General features: G+C 48.9%; 6 protein-coding genes across 6 annotated transcripts; 3 read left to right on the forward strand and 3 right to left on the reverse strand.

The window, feature by feature from the left end:
• Nucleotides 1-207: 207 nt before the first annotated feature.
• C8Q69DRAFT_493020 (putative 5-oxoprolinase) lies at nt 208-5,011 on the reverse strand (the record flags this gene model as incomplete). Its single annotated transcript, XM_028632178.1, has 10 exons — nt 4,649-5,011; nt 4,408-4,593; nt 4,250-4,333; nt 3,863-4,180; nt 3,456-3,799; nt 3,215-3,385; nt 2,792-3,137; nt 2,135-2,715; nt 371-2,078; nt 208-281 (listed from the first exon to the last, which is right to left on the reverse strand). Exons 1-10 carry the CDS (start codon nt 4,683-4,685, stop codon nt 208-210), a joined length of 3,849 nt encoding a protein of 1,282 aa, XP_028483018.1. The 5' UTR covers nt 4,686-5,011.
• Nucleotides 5,012-5,448: 437 nt separating this feature from the next.
• Nucleotides 5,449-7,194, forward strand: C8Q69DRAFT_406121 (pantothenate transporter liz1; the record flags this gene model as incomplete). Its single annotated transcript, XM_028628108.1, has 6 exons — nt 5,449-5,632; nt 5,690-5,782; nt 5,842-6,124; nt 6,183-6,476; nt 6,540-6,917; nt 6,975-7,194. 6 exons carry the CDS (start codon nt 5,449-5,451, stop codon nt 7,192-7,194), a joined length of 1,452 nt encoding a protein of 483 aa, XP_028483019.1.
• Nucleotides 7,195-7,556: 362 nt separating this feature from the next.
• On the forward strand, nt 7,557-9,052 carry C8Q69DRAFT_68217 (putative cell division control protein Cdc31). The gene is made up of 2 exons (XM_028633923.1): nt 7,557-8,218; nt 8,370-9,052. Exons 1-2 carry the CDS (start codon nt 7,949-7,951, stop codon nt 8,862-8,864), a joined length of 765 nt encoding a protein of 254 aa, XP_028483020.1. The 5' UTR covers nt 7,557-7,948; the 3' UTR covers nt 8,865-9,052.
• Nucleotides 9,046-9,527, forward strand: C8Q69DRAFT_68230 (hypothetical protein). The gene has a single exon (XM_028633926.1). The coding sequence runs from the start codon at nt 9,241-9,243 to the stop codon at nt 9,487-9,489; it is 249 nt and encodes an 82-aa protein (XP_028483021.1). The 5' UTR covers nt 9,046-9,240; the 3' UTR covers nt 9,490-9,527.
• A 313-nt stretch (nt 9,528-9,840) lies between these two features.
• C8Q69DRAFT_68228 (ADAM family of metalloprotease ADM-B) lies at nt 9,841-12,716 on the reverse strand. The gene is made up of 2 exons (XM_028633925.1): nt 12,364-12,716; nt 9,841-12,310 (listed from the first exon to the last, which is right to left on the reverse strand). Exons 1-2 carry the CDS (start codon nt 12,455-12,457, stop codon nt 9,960-9,962), a joined length of 2,445 nt encoding a protein of 814 aa, XP_028483022.1. The 5' UTR covers nt 12,458-12,716; the 3' UTR covers nt 9,841-9,959.
• A 1,018-nt stretch (nt 12,717-13,734) lies between these two features.
• Nucleotides 13,735-16,455, reverse strand: C8Q69DRAFT_68238 (putative DNA polymerase iota). The gene is made up of 3 exons (XM_028633927.1): nt 16,037-16,455; nt 15,676-15,963; nt 13,735-15,604 (listed from the first exon to the last, which is right to left on the reverse strand). The coding sequence occupies exons 1-3, from the start codon at nt 16,082-16,084 to the stop codon at nt 14,078-14,080; spliced, it is 1,863 nt and encodes a 620-aa protein (XP_028483023.1). The 5' UTR covers nt 16,085-16,455; the 3' UTR covers nt 13,735-14,077.
• Nucleotides 16,456-16,891: the final 436 nt, after the last annotated feature.

The following is a 16,891-nucleotide window of genomic DNA, read 5'->3' on the forward strand; positions in this document are numbered from 1 at the left end:
TCCAAACCTCAACGGTATTCATTGCATGACAAAAGGGTCGAACGTCGCCTCCAAAATTCCCCAAATAAGAAATGGCCCTAAGAACCGACTGGGTAACCCGTCATGTACTCAACTTATTGCCAGTTCCATAGCGAAACTGCCCATAAACGGGGTCTTGCTAGAACCGCCCTAGTAGAGTCATAACACCTGTATCAGTTTATGTCTTTTCTACTGCGGTGTTGGTCTAGTATCCAAGGTATAACTATCCATATCTTCTATCGGAGGCCCCCAACCTCCTCCACCTAAAATTTTCATATATTAGCAGGTTATTCAAGCAATAAACATAACGCATTTAGCATTGGAACTTCTGGCACTGAGATAAGAGACTCACCAGGAGAGTTTATCTGTATATAGTCCCCTGCCTGCAGCCTCACGACTGCTTTCGCTCCGATATTGATCTTTTCAAGCTTTCCGTGTGCGTTCTTTTTGAATATAAAGTTCTTGCCCACACTACCCGGCTTGCCTCCCTCCATCCCGTAGGGACTGTATACACGCCGCTCGGACAGGACGCTGAATGTTAAAGGGATTCTGGCTTCGACTTCTCGAATCACGCCATCGCCGCCATTGAATCTTCCTCTGCCCCCGGTCCCTTTGCTGATTTCGTCCCGACGGATAATCACCGGTGTCCGCTTCTCAATTACTTCTGGGTCCGTTGCTCGCGTATTAGTCGAATGGACATTGACACCATTCGCACCATGCCAAGTTGGTCCTGCTCCACTTCCTCCTCCGACTGTCTCTCCGTAATTCCATCCTGGAGTAACCTTTCCAGTCAGAGGGTCCTTTCCTCCCATTCCCCATCCCAGGCTATTAGCACATCCTTGACTAGCAGCAGCAGCACCAAATGCTTTAAAGATGACATCCGTCACACGTTGGCTTGATATGGTGGAACCACAGATAGCGACTGTCGGTGAGGGATTCAAAACTGTTCCTTCGGGAACTCGAATTCTGCAAGGATTAAGACAACCTTGGTTCAGTGGGATGTCCATGTCCACCATTATACGTAACGCGTAGATTATCGCAGAGTGCGTGATGGAAATAGGCATGTTCATATTGCCATAGGTCTGAGCACCGGTTCCCTCGAAGTCAAAGATCGCCGTACCTTCTTCGCTGTCAATTGTCACTTCTAGCTGGATTGGTGTGCCGTCATCTAACCAGTCAACGGCCTTGAGTGGTTTTCCTTTCGTCGTTCTGTATACCTTCTTAAACAGCTCCTTGATAGCAACTTCGGCATTGTCTTGAATTCCATGCATGTACAGATGCACGATAGGTAAAGTGAATTCCTCACAGAGCTGTTGGATCAAGGTGATCCCTCTCTGGTTAGCAGAGATCTTAGCCTTGATGTCGGAGATGTTATCATTGAGTCTCCTCGTCGCACTGCATCCTGGATATTCTGCGACCTTGTTGAATAAGTCTCTGATTTCCTCTTCAAGGAATACGCCGCTGCTAACTATCTTCATCGATTTGACAGCCATTCCCTCCTGCCATAGTTCCTTTGAATCAGGGACCATACTCGTGATCCCGATTCCTCCAATGTCAGTATGATGACCTCGTGACGCGACGTAAAATGCAAGCTCATCTCCATAAAAGGCCGGGGTGATAACAGTAAGGTCAGGCAAATGCGTTCCGCCAGCTTCAGGATGGTTTGTCAGGAGAACATCTCCAGGCTTAAGCTTGTCGCTCCATAGTCGATGTTGATATTGAATTGCAAATTGCATACTTCCCAAGTGGATAGGTATGTGAGGGGCATTCGCTACCAGGTTTCCACTTGGTGAGAATATGGCACAGGAAAAATCGAGACGTTCTTTGATACTGGTGCTGATTGATGTCCGCTGGAGTGTGTTTCCCATTTGTTCGGCAATGGACATGAATCGATTGGCGAAACAGGATAGTTGGATTGGGTTGACTTTGTTAGAAGTTATAGAGTTTGAACTCTGTTCTTGCTGATATCGATCTATCACGACGTGATGAGATGTTATGAAACACTCGTATCCTTTTTCGACGAGGATGGTTTGGGTTTCATCCGTGATGATAGCGGGGCCCTTTTGTTCATTAGCTTTTGTAATATGCTTCTTCTGTAAGTGCTTGATAAACTCACAGTGAGGTAAGAAGCGACCTTCATAGATTCTAGTTTATAAATTGGAACGTCTTCCCATTCACCCTCCAGATACACTTTCTGGAACGAGACGGGTTCGGGTTTGATTCTGCACCGTTTCGCTTCTTCAATATCCGCTGACAGAGATGCAGCATCTTCTTGTGTACTGGTCTTACTAGTACCTCGCAAAGTGATACTATCCACAATGATGTCTCTGTCTGCCTTGAACGCAAACTCTCTCAGATGGCGTTCCGTGAATGCAGACTTGTAGTCCCCATCGGCCGGTTGCTCGATACTGAGTATTGTATCCATACCCTTGTACTGCATATTCAGGAACGTGTGGAACTCAATAGCATGTTTGCCTATGCCTTGAGTGTGCAGGTCATGCTCGACCTTTGTCTTTAGGTGCTTCTCACGCTCTTGGAGAATGCAAATAGCTTCCGTTGATAAAGTAAGAAATGATGGCTCCGTAACTTCAGACGTTATTTGGGCGCAGCTGATTCCATATGCGGACAAGAGAGACGAATATCTATGAATCAGAATCCTTTCTATTCCAAGGTTCGAAGCAATTGCACAGGCATGTTCTGATGATATTATCAAGAAGTCAGTACATGAGAAATGGCTTTTAGGGGGGACATTTATTTGTTAAGATATACATACGACCGCCTGCACCACCGAAGCTGACCAGGTTATGATCATATGTCGCATACCCGCGAGCCTCAGTTGCATTGCGTATGGGTCTACACATGCTCTCATTTGCTACGTTGATGAATCCAAGAGCAATCTGCTCCGGAGTGAATTTGATGTCCGATTCTGCGTTGATTATTTCGGCCAACTCGTCGAATCTCTTCGCTACCACCTCTGTATCTAATGGCTTATCTGCCTTTTCTCCGAATATTGACGGGAATGAAGAGACCACCAGGCGACCAAGGAAGAGGTTAGCGTCAGTTACCGTCAATGGGCCGCCTTTTCTATAGCATGCTGGACCGGGGTGTGCTCCCGCACTCTGTTGCGACGTTAGATATTGAAGGTGAAAGACAAGTAACTATCACACGCATATAGCAGCTTACGACTGGTACTTGCCTCAGGACCGACAACCAGAAGCCCGTTCCGCCAAAATAACATGGATCCGCCTCCTGCGGCCACTGTGGCGATGTTGAGCATAGGTGTAGAGATCTTCCTGCCGGCAATGGTCGATTCAATAATGTGGTCGAATTTCCCGTCATATCGGGATACATCCGTGCTTGTTCCACCCTTGCAAGAAAGAAATGAGCGTCAGAATCAATATGAGACTGACTTATAGATAGTCCAGTGATCAACCTACCATGTCGAAACCTATTAGAGCTCTACCATCCCTTGTGTCGTAGCATGAGCGGGCAATACCAACGACTCCTCCAGCTGGACCGCTAAGTAATGCTGCATTTCCTGTATACTTTTGTGCCTTTCTCAATCCGCCGTCGGATGACATGAAGTCAACTCGTTGCGGGGGCACGTCGAACCCGTCTAAGAAGCTGTTTATATAAGTGCGCACCACAGGCGAGAGATAGGCATCAATACAGACGGCTGTAGCTCTCTGTAGCATCTTTATGCGAGGACTAGTCTCAGATGATATAGTTATCGACTCGAAGCCTTCTTCTTCTGCGATCTTCGCGGCCAGTCTTTCATGGTCTTGATGAGAATAATTTAGACAAAGTCATTCTATGCAAGAGACGCAACGCACAGAGTTCATACCTGGAAATATGTGTGAATGAATAAAGCATATCGCGATAGAGTCAAACCCTTCCTGTCGTAAAGACCGAAGACAAGCTCTAGTTAAATCCACGTCCAATGGTTGAAGGATGCGGACAACTTCTCCACTCTCAGTCTTCATGAGATTCGGATCATTCACATCGAATTCAGGTCGAGGATAAGGATCTAGTTCATAGTTCTCGATAGTGATTCTCTCTTCGATCTCCGCAACTTTGTCAAACAAGACCTTTGGTTTGCGAATGTTCAGATCGAACAAATGTGGACGCGACTGGTCGCCTATTTCGCATAGGTCTTTGAACCCTACAACGACGACGAACATAAGCGATTACCATGTATACAAAGACTGGAGATTCTCTCCATGGCTCATACCCTTGGTGGTGAGTAAGGCGAACTGCTTTCCCTTATGTTCCAGTAAAGCATTCGTGGCTACCGTAGTTCCAATACGGCAATCCTCTAAGTACCATATCCGACATTTAGCAAAGCGACTAGGTATATGTAGGACGATATGGAACTCAGATATCCCCCACCTATAGATGAAGCATTCAATTTCTCTTCTTGTGCGATTGATCTGCCTTCTGCAATCTCTAACACGCGCCGGATCGCCTCTCGCGGTGCGTCCGAATAGTTCTGGGGGTCCACGGAGAGCAGTTTGAACACTACATCTTCTCGACCTGGTATTTGAGCGATAACATCACAGAATGTGCCTCCACGGTCTGGGTAGATGGTTGTGTTAGCATATTGGGGTAAAGGAAAAGGCGAGATACGTGCCTATTGCGATTTTGATTCCAGACTGGATGTTTGCCATAGTTCACTGGTAGTATGGACTGGTCTAGCTTCTAAGAATCGTAAGATGTAGAGAAATTCCGATCATATATATATCAGCTGATTTAGAAAGAGGTACGCGTGTAAGAAGAAGAACCCTATATCGCTTTTTGCACTATTACAGCTTAATAGGTGACCAATCGCGGACAAGGGAGGAAGGGATCGTTATCAGCAATTATGTCTGTACATTGATAGCCAGTCATGTCCAGATTTATTAGCAAAAGCTTACCTAGATGATTATATCCTCAACTGGAAATGAAAAGTAGTGAGATCAAGCAACCGATCGAGAAACAGCGCATTGGCCTTAATCTTAGTACTGTGTGTCAGTTCCCCTCGGAATGGCGAAAGCGGAGAGATTCCGAGATAGCGGGCCATAAGTATACTTAAGTATAGGCTAGCGGGCACTCCGCTGATAGGACATCACCGACACTGATATAGAATTGATTATTCTACCTTCCTAAAGTGTTGAAAAGGGTAAAATTGGACGGGAGTGGCCCGACAGAGCCTAACAACGTGCGTTGGTACTTATTCTACTAGCCCGTATAACGTGCTCTTCACCATGGGGCACGTTATTGTAATACGAACCAGTCAGTCTGGGTCTGGCCACAGGATGGCTTGATTAAGGATAAGCTTAGAGTGCGCTCAAATACAGTCCCTCGAAGCCTATATTCCTTCAAATACAGATGGTTTGGAATCGCAACCACATAAACCATTTCAAACCGGAAAGAGTGGAGTCGCATCTGACAATGAGTGCCTTGCAAAGAGTCGAGCGCGAAAGGAAAAAGCAAAAACTGGGCAAACGGATCGCTGGATTACTATGGGATTCTCTAGATGACAAGAGCGACGAGGAACATCGCCTCGTTAGGCGACTGGACTCTGGCTATCTAATTTGGGCATGCTTCTACTACTTTGTTATGTATCTCGACTCCAGTACGTACCTCCCTCACGTACCCCGTCGCGATCGTTACTGATTAATATCCTGGATAGCTAATGTATCAAATGCATATGTCAGTGGTATGAAAGAAGACTTGAACATGTATGGAAACCAATTAAACTGGATGACAACATACTGGACCATAGGTAAGCTGTCATGGTCTTCTATTATTACACATTGAGTTGAAATTAACGGATCGCTGCAGGTTACATTGTCGGGACGCTCCCTTCGCAATTGATCCAAATGCATATACGGCCTTCTCTATGGCTTCCCTTGCTGGAGGTTGTCTGGAGTGCACTCGTCATGTGCATGGCAGCTGCCCCAAATGTAAACACTATCTATGCGATCAGGTTCCTTGTTGGCATATGCGAAGCATCCGCTTACCCTGGCATGATGACGCTGCTGGGTAATTGGTATACCCCACAAGAGCTGGGGAAGCGATCCGTTATCTTCCAACAAAGCAGCGCTGCTGCGCAAATGTTCAGCGGGTAAGATCCTTAGTTCAAGCTGTACAATCGAAGTTCAGCCTAACTTAGCTCTATACAGGTTCCTCCAAGCTGGCATCTACAATGGAATGAATAACACTGCAGGTCTCAAAGGATGGCGCTGGCTATTCATATTCGATGGCATAATCTCACTTCCCATTGCCATGTTGGGGTTTTGGTTGATCCCAGACGCCCCTTCGAATTCCCGAGCATTCTATCTTCAAGAGGTCGATAAACAGGTCGCACAGGCCCGTATGGATAGACATGGACGTGCGAGAGCGAGTGGGATTACCTGGAGCAAACTCGTCAAAGCCTTCACCCATTGGCCCGTATGGGTCTTTGCAATACCATATGTGTAGGTGGACTTCTAACTTAACGTTTTCAGCCCTTTCACTCTTTGGCTAACTATATCCTACAGTTCATACGTTATAGCGCTGCATATCGCCTCGTACATGAATCTATGGCTCAAATCGTTGGGAATCTATTCTGTATCTCAAGTTAATGTCATCCCTTCGGGGGGATATGCAGTTGAAATTGTTTGTGCTTTAGTCTATGCAATTGTATCTGATGCGATTGGCAAGAGATGGCCTGTCATTATGTTTGGAGCGAGCTTAGGGTTACTAGGAGGCATTCTCCTTTCTGTCTGGCACATCCCCTTCGGATTAAAGTACTTTGCATGGTACTTGACGTTTGCGCCTGTTGGGGGCGGCGCACTTCTTTTCGCATGGGGAAACGAGATATGCAGCAATAGCGCAGAAGAGCGTGCAATCTTGCTTGGTTGGTTAAACACAATGGGGTAAGTTTGGCACACAAAACGTACAAGTTACATTACTATGATACTGATCTGATCCAGTTATATATTTAATGCCTGGGTACCGTTATATGCCTACCCTGCCGAAGAAGCGCCGCAGTACAAGAACGGTTACAAAGTCAACGCAGCATTGTGGGGGGTATATCTACTTGGAATTCCGGTCATCCTGTGGTTCTCGAAGACATTTCCTACCTCACCCGAGGAACAGGATCTCACAGAGGAGGCTGTTACTGGAAGGAATACCGAAATCCCAAAGGATTAGATAGGAGCACCACTGGTGGGATAATCTTGCGTGTTCTAGGTGCGAATATTTATAAGAACAGCCTTAAGAAAGCAGCAGCTGGCCTAAAGGTACTCGAAGGAATGTAAGCAAGCCATGGGGGGTTGATCCTATATTTGTCTCCTCGTCATACAAGGGGTCTAATAAGTTCTATTCTACATTTAGGACCTGGTGAAAACAGAAGATATCACAGATAAATTCCCACATAAGTCTCTCGGGTGATAGGAGCATTGAAGATTATAAGATTAGTAGTATACGATGCCCGCCTATGTTAAAAGTCTAGGTACCTAATGAATGTATTGAGGCCCATTGTCGCCCAACGAGTGAATGCTTCTGTAATTCCGAACCTGTAACCCCCAAAAAAATCTTCATTCTTTGCCCTGAGTGAATCCATTAAATCGCAGAATCTGTCTTCGAGGAAGGAAAGAGATACCAATTGCTGGTTGTTTTTAAGTAAATACTTAGATACCTAAGTAACTAAGTACTGGCGCGTTCACTCGTCTCCACCGCCTGCCTCGCGTTCCGCATCGCGTCCGGCTGTCAGTTGGACTACCTAAACCAGCCAACTGAGCAGCATAACTCGACTTCTATATCGAGCTCCTCCGAGAACAATCGATCGCTCCTCTAGAGAGCCCCACGCTACTATTCGACTCTGAGATCGCCATCTTCGAAAGAACAATCCGTCCCGCATCGCGGAGCTGTTTTTGCTTTGCTTTCGGGCCTGCGCAGAAAAAGCATGGCGTCCGCACCGTTTGGATCGCGCTCCGCCTATGCTGGTGGGAAGCTGCCCGATCGATCATTAAATGCGAATCCGATTCCTTTTGGAGCATCTTCGTTCTCGCGTCATCGCGGTCTGGGAGGAGCTGCGCCGGGAGAGTTTGGTGCAGATGGCGCAAAGTCGACGCAGCAAGCCCCGGCTCCACCAGCACATTCGCAGTCGCAATCGCAAGATAACAACCCGTTGAATAGGTTGACGGAGGAGCAGAGGGAAGAGATCAATGAAGCTGTGAGTAGTCTATCTGTACCTTGCGTCTTTGTGGTGGTCATGGCTGTTCTGGGGCCATAATAACAACAACGACCCCAATCCTGCGGACTGTGGAATATAAACACCCAGAACAAATAAAGCGTTACATATAACTAATTCGATATAAACTCAGTTCACGCTCTTCGACCTCGACCGCGACCGCCATCTCGACTACCACGAACTCCGCGTCGCTTTGCGCGCTCTAGGCTTCACCCTACCCAAACAAGAACTCATCACCCTCCTCACGACCTACGGCGTTCCCCGACCACAAGTCCAACAACAGAACTCTGCTCAAAATCAATCACAATCCGCGTCCTCGAAATCAGCAGCCCCTCTCACGAACCCCCAACACCCTTCTGCCCTGCTCATGCCCCTCTCCGCCTTCCAGGTCGTGACGGCACACAAGATCCTAGAGCGGGATCCACGCGAGGAGATCTTGCGGGCCTTCGAACTCTTCGATGAGGGTGGAAAGGGATATATCGACTTGGAAGATCTACGACGTGTAGCGCGGGAGTTGGGCGAGACAGGACTCGAAGAGGAGGAACTACGCGCGATGATCGAGGAGTTCGACCTGGAGGGCGTCGGCGGTGTCACGAGGGAAGGATTCGTGAGCATCTGTTGGCAGTGAAATAAGTCTGTTTTTTTTCTTCATCGTTCTCGTTTTCTTTTTTCACACTTTTCTTTATACGATGACGGTATTCCCCCCAATCTTGGAACTCGAATCCGATAACATCACCGGCTCAAATCTCATGTGGAAGATAAGCGGGGCAAAAACAAACCCATGAAGCGCAGACTGAACAATAGCTGTTCAGCCCTCTCTTACTTACCATTATTTTCTTTTCTTTTTCACATCCAGTCGTCTCCAGCCTGTCCATACAATCGCATCAACTGCACGAGAACTCCCCTCCTCCTCCCTCCCTTTGACGTTTCATCCCATCATCCGGGATGGCCGAAATGGTCTTGAGCTGGGAAGAGAGAGGGAGTAACTCGCTTGTCTGGAAAGAATGCTTTATATTCTGTCTTTTCTTTTGTATGTTATGCAAGGGAATGTAATCGGGGAACGGGGTCGTGTTTGTTTAGGCTGCTTTGTTGTTCGGGAAGAGGGAGTTTTTGGGCGCATACATATGCAAGATCGTTCGAGTCATTCGCCTTATCTGGTGCTTCGTCTGGATCTATTATTAGTCATATCTGATGAGTCTTTGCTTGTTCAATATTCACGAAATGCAGAGATTAGGAACCAAATAGGAATATGAATGGAACAGAATAGCCAGTGACATGAAGGAGTGTCTCAGTTGAGTGTTAGCTGGAAGTGATCTCTATTCATGATAGACTAGTGACTACTCGTAGTCATCGATGTATCTAACCTAAGGCGAGCGGTCCAATTCTTGTTGCACCGTCGCAGAAGAGCAGCCCAAGGAACGCGGATGCCCGTAAATGTACATAGGTTCCCCCTACTACGGGAATGAATGCAAAAAAAAAGACGCATAACCCGAGCGAAGCTGAACGCAAGCACAAACCTATTTCAAAAACAAAAAATAGACAAGACACGGTAGACGTGACACATCGAATCGGACAATTGCCCGTTTCAACCAAAGCCAGTAACAGGAAAAGAAGTGTATGGACCATGGATACACCCCTTCCACAAATACGGACCAACTGTGCCAAGTCCCCGTCGACATATATATATGCGTGTGTGGAAGATGAAAACTGTGCAAGAAGATGCTCATACGTAGCGCCTAGCGGTTTGGTCACTACCGTAAGCTGGGCCTGGATATTTAGGCGGAGGATCGTGAGGATAGCCTCCAGACTGCCAATAACCGTCGGGGCTATGTCCGCCGCGCCATTGACCCATGGCAGGCGGTGGCGGAGGCGGCATAGGACCAGCCCATCCGTTGTAACGTGCGTCTGGCGGAGGCGGATATAGACCAGGCGGTGGTCTACCAGCTCCCTTGGGGCGCTTTGACTGGCGACACCGGCGGATGAGACAAGATAGCAGTGAGAACAGGAGAAGACCCCCAATCCCGACGGCCAGACCGATAACAAGAGATTTGTGGTCATCTACCCAGGATTTGATTTCCCCACCGGCAGAAGCACCAACGCAGCGACCGTTGCTACAGTGGCCACCTCCAGAGCATGGGGTTCCGTCAAGAAAGTTCTGGTTCATCTCGACGCAGGTGTTTGCTGGGTAATTGGGAGAATTGCAACTCAAAGTACAGCTGCTGCTGTCACAATCATGAGTGGAATTGCTGTTCAGCAAATCTCCCATGGCCGACTGACATTGCTCGTCGCGACTGGTACATTGGCCACTGGCACATGTTAACCCACTACCACAACTCTCACCGTCCGGTATATGGCTGTCGGATGGACAAGATCCAGAGTTACCAGTGCACTTCTCTGCAATATCGCAAGAACCGGTGCTAGGACGACAGACAGTACCGGCAGACGCAAATTGGCAACTCGAGCAACAGACTTCGTTCGACTCGTCACATACGGCTCCATTCTTGAACTTGCAGGTTTTCGCATCACAGCAGGCATTATTACCGCATGACTCCTCTCCTCCACAGTCGCATTCCTCCCCGGCCTCCACAATGCCATTGCCACACTCACTACCAGTGATGGTTGTCACACCTTTGTTGTCAGAAAGACAGCTGGACTTGACACTATTGCGGCCCATGGCAGAACAGATATTTCCAATCGTACATGGAGAGAACTGGGTGATATCGTCCCCAGTGCTCGGATTCATAATGTAGCGCCCATCTGCGCTGCACGTAGACTTGGATAATGGACAGCATTGAGATGTCGCTTCGAGATCTTGCTTACAGGTCTCCGAATCACAGTCATGCACGGCACCAAATGTATGTCCTGTTTCGTGGGCGAAAACCTGCCACCCAGCGGTGGTTTTCGCTACAACATTGGCTCCCGTGACCGTGTCTTCCCCGTCTGGCGTGGATTCTGTATTGCACAACTGTCCCAACCATGACACTCCAACTTCAGCACCAGTAGGACAGTTCGTCATGAGGGTCCAGTAAGCGTTGCTGTCATTCCTCTGTCCTCGCCACTGGGAGAACAAATCCAGCCGCTGCGTCATGTTCTTGCTGCCGCAGGCGACGTTCCAGGGCGCCGCCTCGGACGCAGTGCTGGGACATTCCGCGTCGCTAATCGTGAGATTGCGGAGGCCGATTGTGACGTTGAAACTGCGCTCATAGAGGTCTGAAGCGGTGTTCACCATATCTATGACAGCCTGACGAGCGGACTCGGTGGAATTATATGCACCGGTGAATGCGCAATCAGTAGCAACGCCTATTAACGCGACTTTCTTCGTGTTCGGACAGCCCGCAGTACTGCCGATAGTAGACTCCAAGTTGACTGCACCAGTATTTCCGGATATGCCGCCTGTATCAGACTGGCGCTTTGTCAGCCCAAAGAGAGAATTCACGGACATCGCACCCCATCGCGGCAATGGCTGGTGCAGATCGGGGTGAAAAACAGGGTGATCAGGGTCGGCGTTGAAGTTCAACTTGTCTGCTTGGCACGCGGACGAGTTCGATAACGATCGCTTGAATTCCGAATGCAACTCGCGACTCATATCCGAATCGCGGTACACGATCATATAATCGTCTTCCTTGTTCTCGACGTCAACATCAAAATCGCGTCTAGTGTGCATGTAGTTTGACCGCTTTTGGATGTGATGGTGGTTTCCCCTGATGGTGAAGGCGCCTTCGAACAACGGCTGCTTCCCATCACGTTGCACACTTATCCTCGCCCAGCCTACTCGGTTCCAGCTGCCATCTTCTGCCTCCGCCCACGCGGAACCTTTGAACACTCTATGATCGGACCTGTCGATAGGCTGCGCATGCTTGACGTTGCCATTCGAATCGAGATATTGAATGTGGGCGTCTTCGGAAAGTATATCATGGTTTGGCTCGAGGTCCAGCTTTATTCGCTGGTGACCCTGGTGGAGGCCGAATGTGACATCGAAGTGTGATAGAGAATGTACACGATGTGAGGGGGAATTGATCACTGGGGCTTCGACGACAGAGATATAATTGATGGGACCGGGCTGCTGTGAACGTGCTGTATCACTGTATTAGCCAGGCACAACAACCTAGCCGTGTAGGCTTGCTTACCATCAACACCGGTCTTTAGGATCGATACTGTACTGGCCAGAAATGGGACCAGGTTGCGGAAAAGTCTCATAATTATTCGTGGTGACAGCGGCATTCAACCAGCCGTGACGGAAAGCCCAAAGATAATGATACCAAATCGGTAGTCGCTAATCGATTAAATCCACTTTTGGTGACACTGGAGACCGTAGTATTATTATGAATATCCGCGCTAGCCGGGCCAGCTGCGCGATGGTGACTGCAGAAACGAGCGACGACCTGATATATGTATAACAATATAGGCGCAGTCGAAGACAAAAGTTATTCACCAGGATGTAACGACCGGTTCTCACACCCTCCCGAGTGAGACAAGCGAGCGAAGAAAATCGCCAAGGTGCGGCGCAAGACCTTTAGCCTTTTGGTGAGGAGGTCAAGTCAGATCAGCCCAGCCAGCAAGCTTGCTCTCCAAAGTCTGCGCCTGTCCGCACGCGGTAACTAACATCGAACCAGGGCTGTTGCGATGTTGCGAAGGGCCGGACCTCCGGTTGATAGACGTCAGAAGCACTCTTGCACTGGAGATCTATCTCCTATCTTCTGGAACAGCCGGATTGAGAAGGCCTCGGCACACTCTCAGAGTTACAATTGCACTGAAATCCTCGAACAATCAGATCCAATCCCATGTAGGGGGTGGAATCGCATGGGGCGCAGCAGTCTTGGCGGTTCATGCCAAGAAGAGTCGTTTTACGTACAGGATATTAGCGAGATAGATAGATGGAATCTAGAAAAGAATGTAAAGAAATCGAGAGGGATAAACGAGAGTAAGACTCGCGCAGTTGAGGTGGGAGAGAAGTTGGAGAAGAGACAATTGAACCGGGGTTGAGAGAGAGGGGTCTGCAGTTGTTGACGGAGCAAGCCAGTTTCCAGCTGAGACGGGCCATCCTTTCCCAAGCAACGCCCGCGACGTCTCGCATCCTTTCCCCCCCCAACAAAGCCTGCTCCGTGAGCGCTTCTTGCTCTAACAGTCGCCGCGTTTAATGTTCTCGTTTTATGCATGTTCGTCTCTTTTGTCAGGTTCTTAATCAGATAGATACTCTGGTATCTATCGAGAATCTATAGGTGCGCAAGCCACAGACGAATGCCGCAGAGACCACGGGCCTGTCCTCTGCCGCTGATCGCCATGACCTCCACACCATAATGAAGCGATCGTTTTCTCCGTATCTAGACCCTTCGCTATAAATAGGCTTAGCGGACCCATCTGCAAGTGTTGGGCCATGGTCCATTCTGAACAACAACTGTAAATACAGTATTTACCATCAGTCTGCCGGACTTCTACAGCATGGAGACCCAATATAGATCAGCTGATGGCCAACCTGTTGTCTCTACCATAAGATTGCACAGATATTTGACTGTGCGGCGATCCATGCGGGATCTGTGCCGGATATCCAGAACCTACCTTATGTTTGCAGATGCCGTGCTAAAGTGAGGGGCCAAGCGATGGTGTATCCATGAGTAAAGGAGCGCTCCGAGTAACTATCCATGGCTGATACAAACTCAGTCCATCGCCTCGTCATACCTAGAGTGGGAACACCAGGCACGAGCGCTTTGCGCAATCCTGGGACCATGGAAGCAGCTCTTGTCCCCGAGGGACAACAAAATGAGCGGAAGAGCCAAGCTCGTTTGTGAGGATCCCCTGCGACTGGTCTGTCTGTATAGAAAGGTATACAATGCCAATTAATCTTCACTCAGGAACCGTATGATAGAGTTCATGGGCCACAGAGGCGAAATGCGGAATTAGAACACCACAAAATCTGCATGGTTCACTCCATGTTGAGTCTTCACCATCGCTGTCCACCCAGGCGCCATCCGCCATATCGCCGGTAAAGACAACATCTGTTGAGGAGTCCCTAAGAGGGCGAGGACATTCGTGTGTTGGATCCAGCTTGTCGTCTTTCCATTTTGAGCTCGCCGTGGGGGTGCCCTGGACGTCATGTTCGGTGAGGTTTATATCGCTATCAGCCACCTTCCAGGGTCGAAGAAGACCTGTCTCCTGTCGTCGAAACATCTTTTCAATATCCCGACCGCTACTGTGCTTGTGCTCACCAGCTGTCTCGACCATGTTAGTGACGGCTATGTTGAGTAAGCTCAAATGCCAGTCAGCTCTTTCTGGATGTAGCTTGCGGAACATTGGGAGGATATTCTCATGCACAAGTCGTTCCGCGAGAGCATCGATGTTATCATCGAGATTGAAAAGAAATTGAGGGACGGGGCCCGAGCGAGATACCCTGTTGTAAATGTGACTGCGGGTGCCGTTTAGGTCCGGAGGGGACCTGGTGCGCGTTGACAGGCGCAGGGTACGTGGATGGGCGAGCCACCGTATTCTTTTTATAGAACTGGATTTGTTCTCCTCAGGTTGCATGGCATCGTCTCTTCCTTCCTCGGTCAAGTCTGTGCGCACACGACGGATCAAACTAGCAGCAAGTGACACGAGGGCTTTCTTGACAGCGTCGAAAGTGTCCAGTGTTCCATAAGAGTCTTCAATACTAATTTGGGTGGGGATGTCTCTCGCAGCACTGACTTCAGAGGTGTCAACACCATTTATAAGTCCCCACACTTTTGTACCAATGTCTTTAGGTGACCCGGGTCCACCTAGAATCTTCTCCAGCAAGAGAGGGCCCATATTGGGAAAGCAACGGACATCGTGTACTGTGACTTTGTTGTCAGTTAATGGAGTTGGTGTCTCGTGGGGGCCAAGATCGCTATCATGGCATAGAATATGAGCTCTGAGTCTATGTGCAAGCTTATAGCCGATCCCAGGGACCTTTCCGATATCATGAGAATCGAGGAAACGAGTGACGTTACTCTCTTCGTCGGGTCCAGTAGCAAGGTAAGGCGGAAGAAGTGTCGTCTGACTGCTTGGCTTATGGACATTCCCCGCCAGTTTGGCCAGCATTTTGGAAGTAGACACGCCAACAGAGGCAGTGTAACCTTTCTGATACTCCAGTTCATTTCGGAGATACCGAGCCAGATGGGAGGCAAGAAGAAGGCGCAGGCGGAGTGGATCGCCGAATCCTTTGGCAAGAGACGATACAGCAGGGGCCGGAGTATCTGTCGAAGGTGGAAATGTCGGGCCAGAGAACTTCGTGGCATCAAACGCGAAGCCCGCCGTGGGGTCCAGCTTGTCAAGGTGAAAGAATGAGTTCAACAGGTCGTGAGCATTGAGCAATTCGACGTTGTACTCGATCATTTCGGTGACATCTAAAAATACCTACATTGGGGGTTAGACTGACAGTTTACTTTATGGGGACATCCAATGGTGAAACCCAACGGTGAACTAACCTCGTCAAAGCCCAATTTCTCGACGCGATCACCCCAGATGAACGACCTGAGAAAGGCGTGAAGCTCCTTGGAAGCATCACGAAAGCGCGTGAGATCCTCACCAAGTACGACCACTACTTCGGGACAAATCTGTTTAGCTTCCCTGACGAGCTGTAGCTTTTTTAAGCCGCGCCGTCGAGCTTCGTAGTTACAAGTAGCGATGATCTGTTTCTGCTGCACCGCCAACGGTAACGACTTTAGGACGGGATTCTCCGCCTCAAAGACTGAAGCGTAGAAACAGTCATAATCCTGCGAGCCTCATGATGGTCAGTCTTCGCTTTCACTGCCGATAGGCAGCAGAGAATTCTTTTGGGGGCCTAACAAAATGAATGATTATGCGGCTATCATCCCTCCGCGGAGGCGCAGCCATTTCCTATCCTGGCTTTCACTGATCCTGTTCCACCCAGTGCAAGCACACCAGCGACCAACGAGTCATATCGGCGAAGTCACTTCGGTGGTTCCTTCGCGGTGAATCGCCTGTTCGTTAGGTGCTGTGTCCGTTTAGTGGCCTAATGTTGGAAAGGGATGGATCGCAAGCGCGATGCTCAGCGGCTTGGATTCGCTCAGCACGAATGCCTACAGGTGCAAGTGCTTCGGGCCGGAGGATAACGGTAGACTAACGATACTTATGCACGGGCTTCCCTAAGAATGAGACTGCGTGGACTCCGTGGAGTTTAGAGGACGTCGATCTCTCTGATCCCAACGCAACGCCGTTCGGGGAGTTGACGCGGGGAGGAGTTGAGCCACAGTATATTCGTATTGTCGTTCTGCTATTGGCTAGAAAGAGCGTCACCGCCACTGTGGCACGTGCTGTTGTTTCTATGAATACATTTGCATTATTATATAATCACTGGCACAATTTGCATATCTAGACTGTGTATGCAAATATTCTGCCCTTTCCGATATTATTATTCTCTTCCCATCCACTTCACTCGATCCGCATTGGAGGTTCGAAAAAGACGGATCTAGATAGGCGGCCTCATCCTGTCACATTATCAAGTCATCATGATGGGTGCGAGACCATCACGTATCATCTAAGTCGCCTCCTCCGCCTCTCCACAGTGCCTCGCAACAAGGTACGAGTACGCCGCACAGTTGAGAAAAAGTCCCGATCAGGGATTCTTTAAAAGCAATACTAATCTCCAGTGGATTGCCCGTACAAAACCAACGAGCGGGG

The sequence above is a fragment of the Paecilomyces variotii genome (genome assembly GCF_004022145.1).
Source record: "Paecilomyces variotii strain CBS 101075 chromosome Unknown C8Q69scaffold_10, whole genome shotgun sequence".
Classification (NCBI taxonomy): Eukaryota; Fungi; Ascomycota; class Eurotiomycetes; order Eurotiales; family Thermoascaceae; genus Paecilomyces; species Paecilomyces variotii.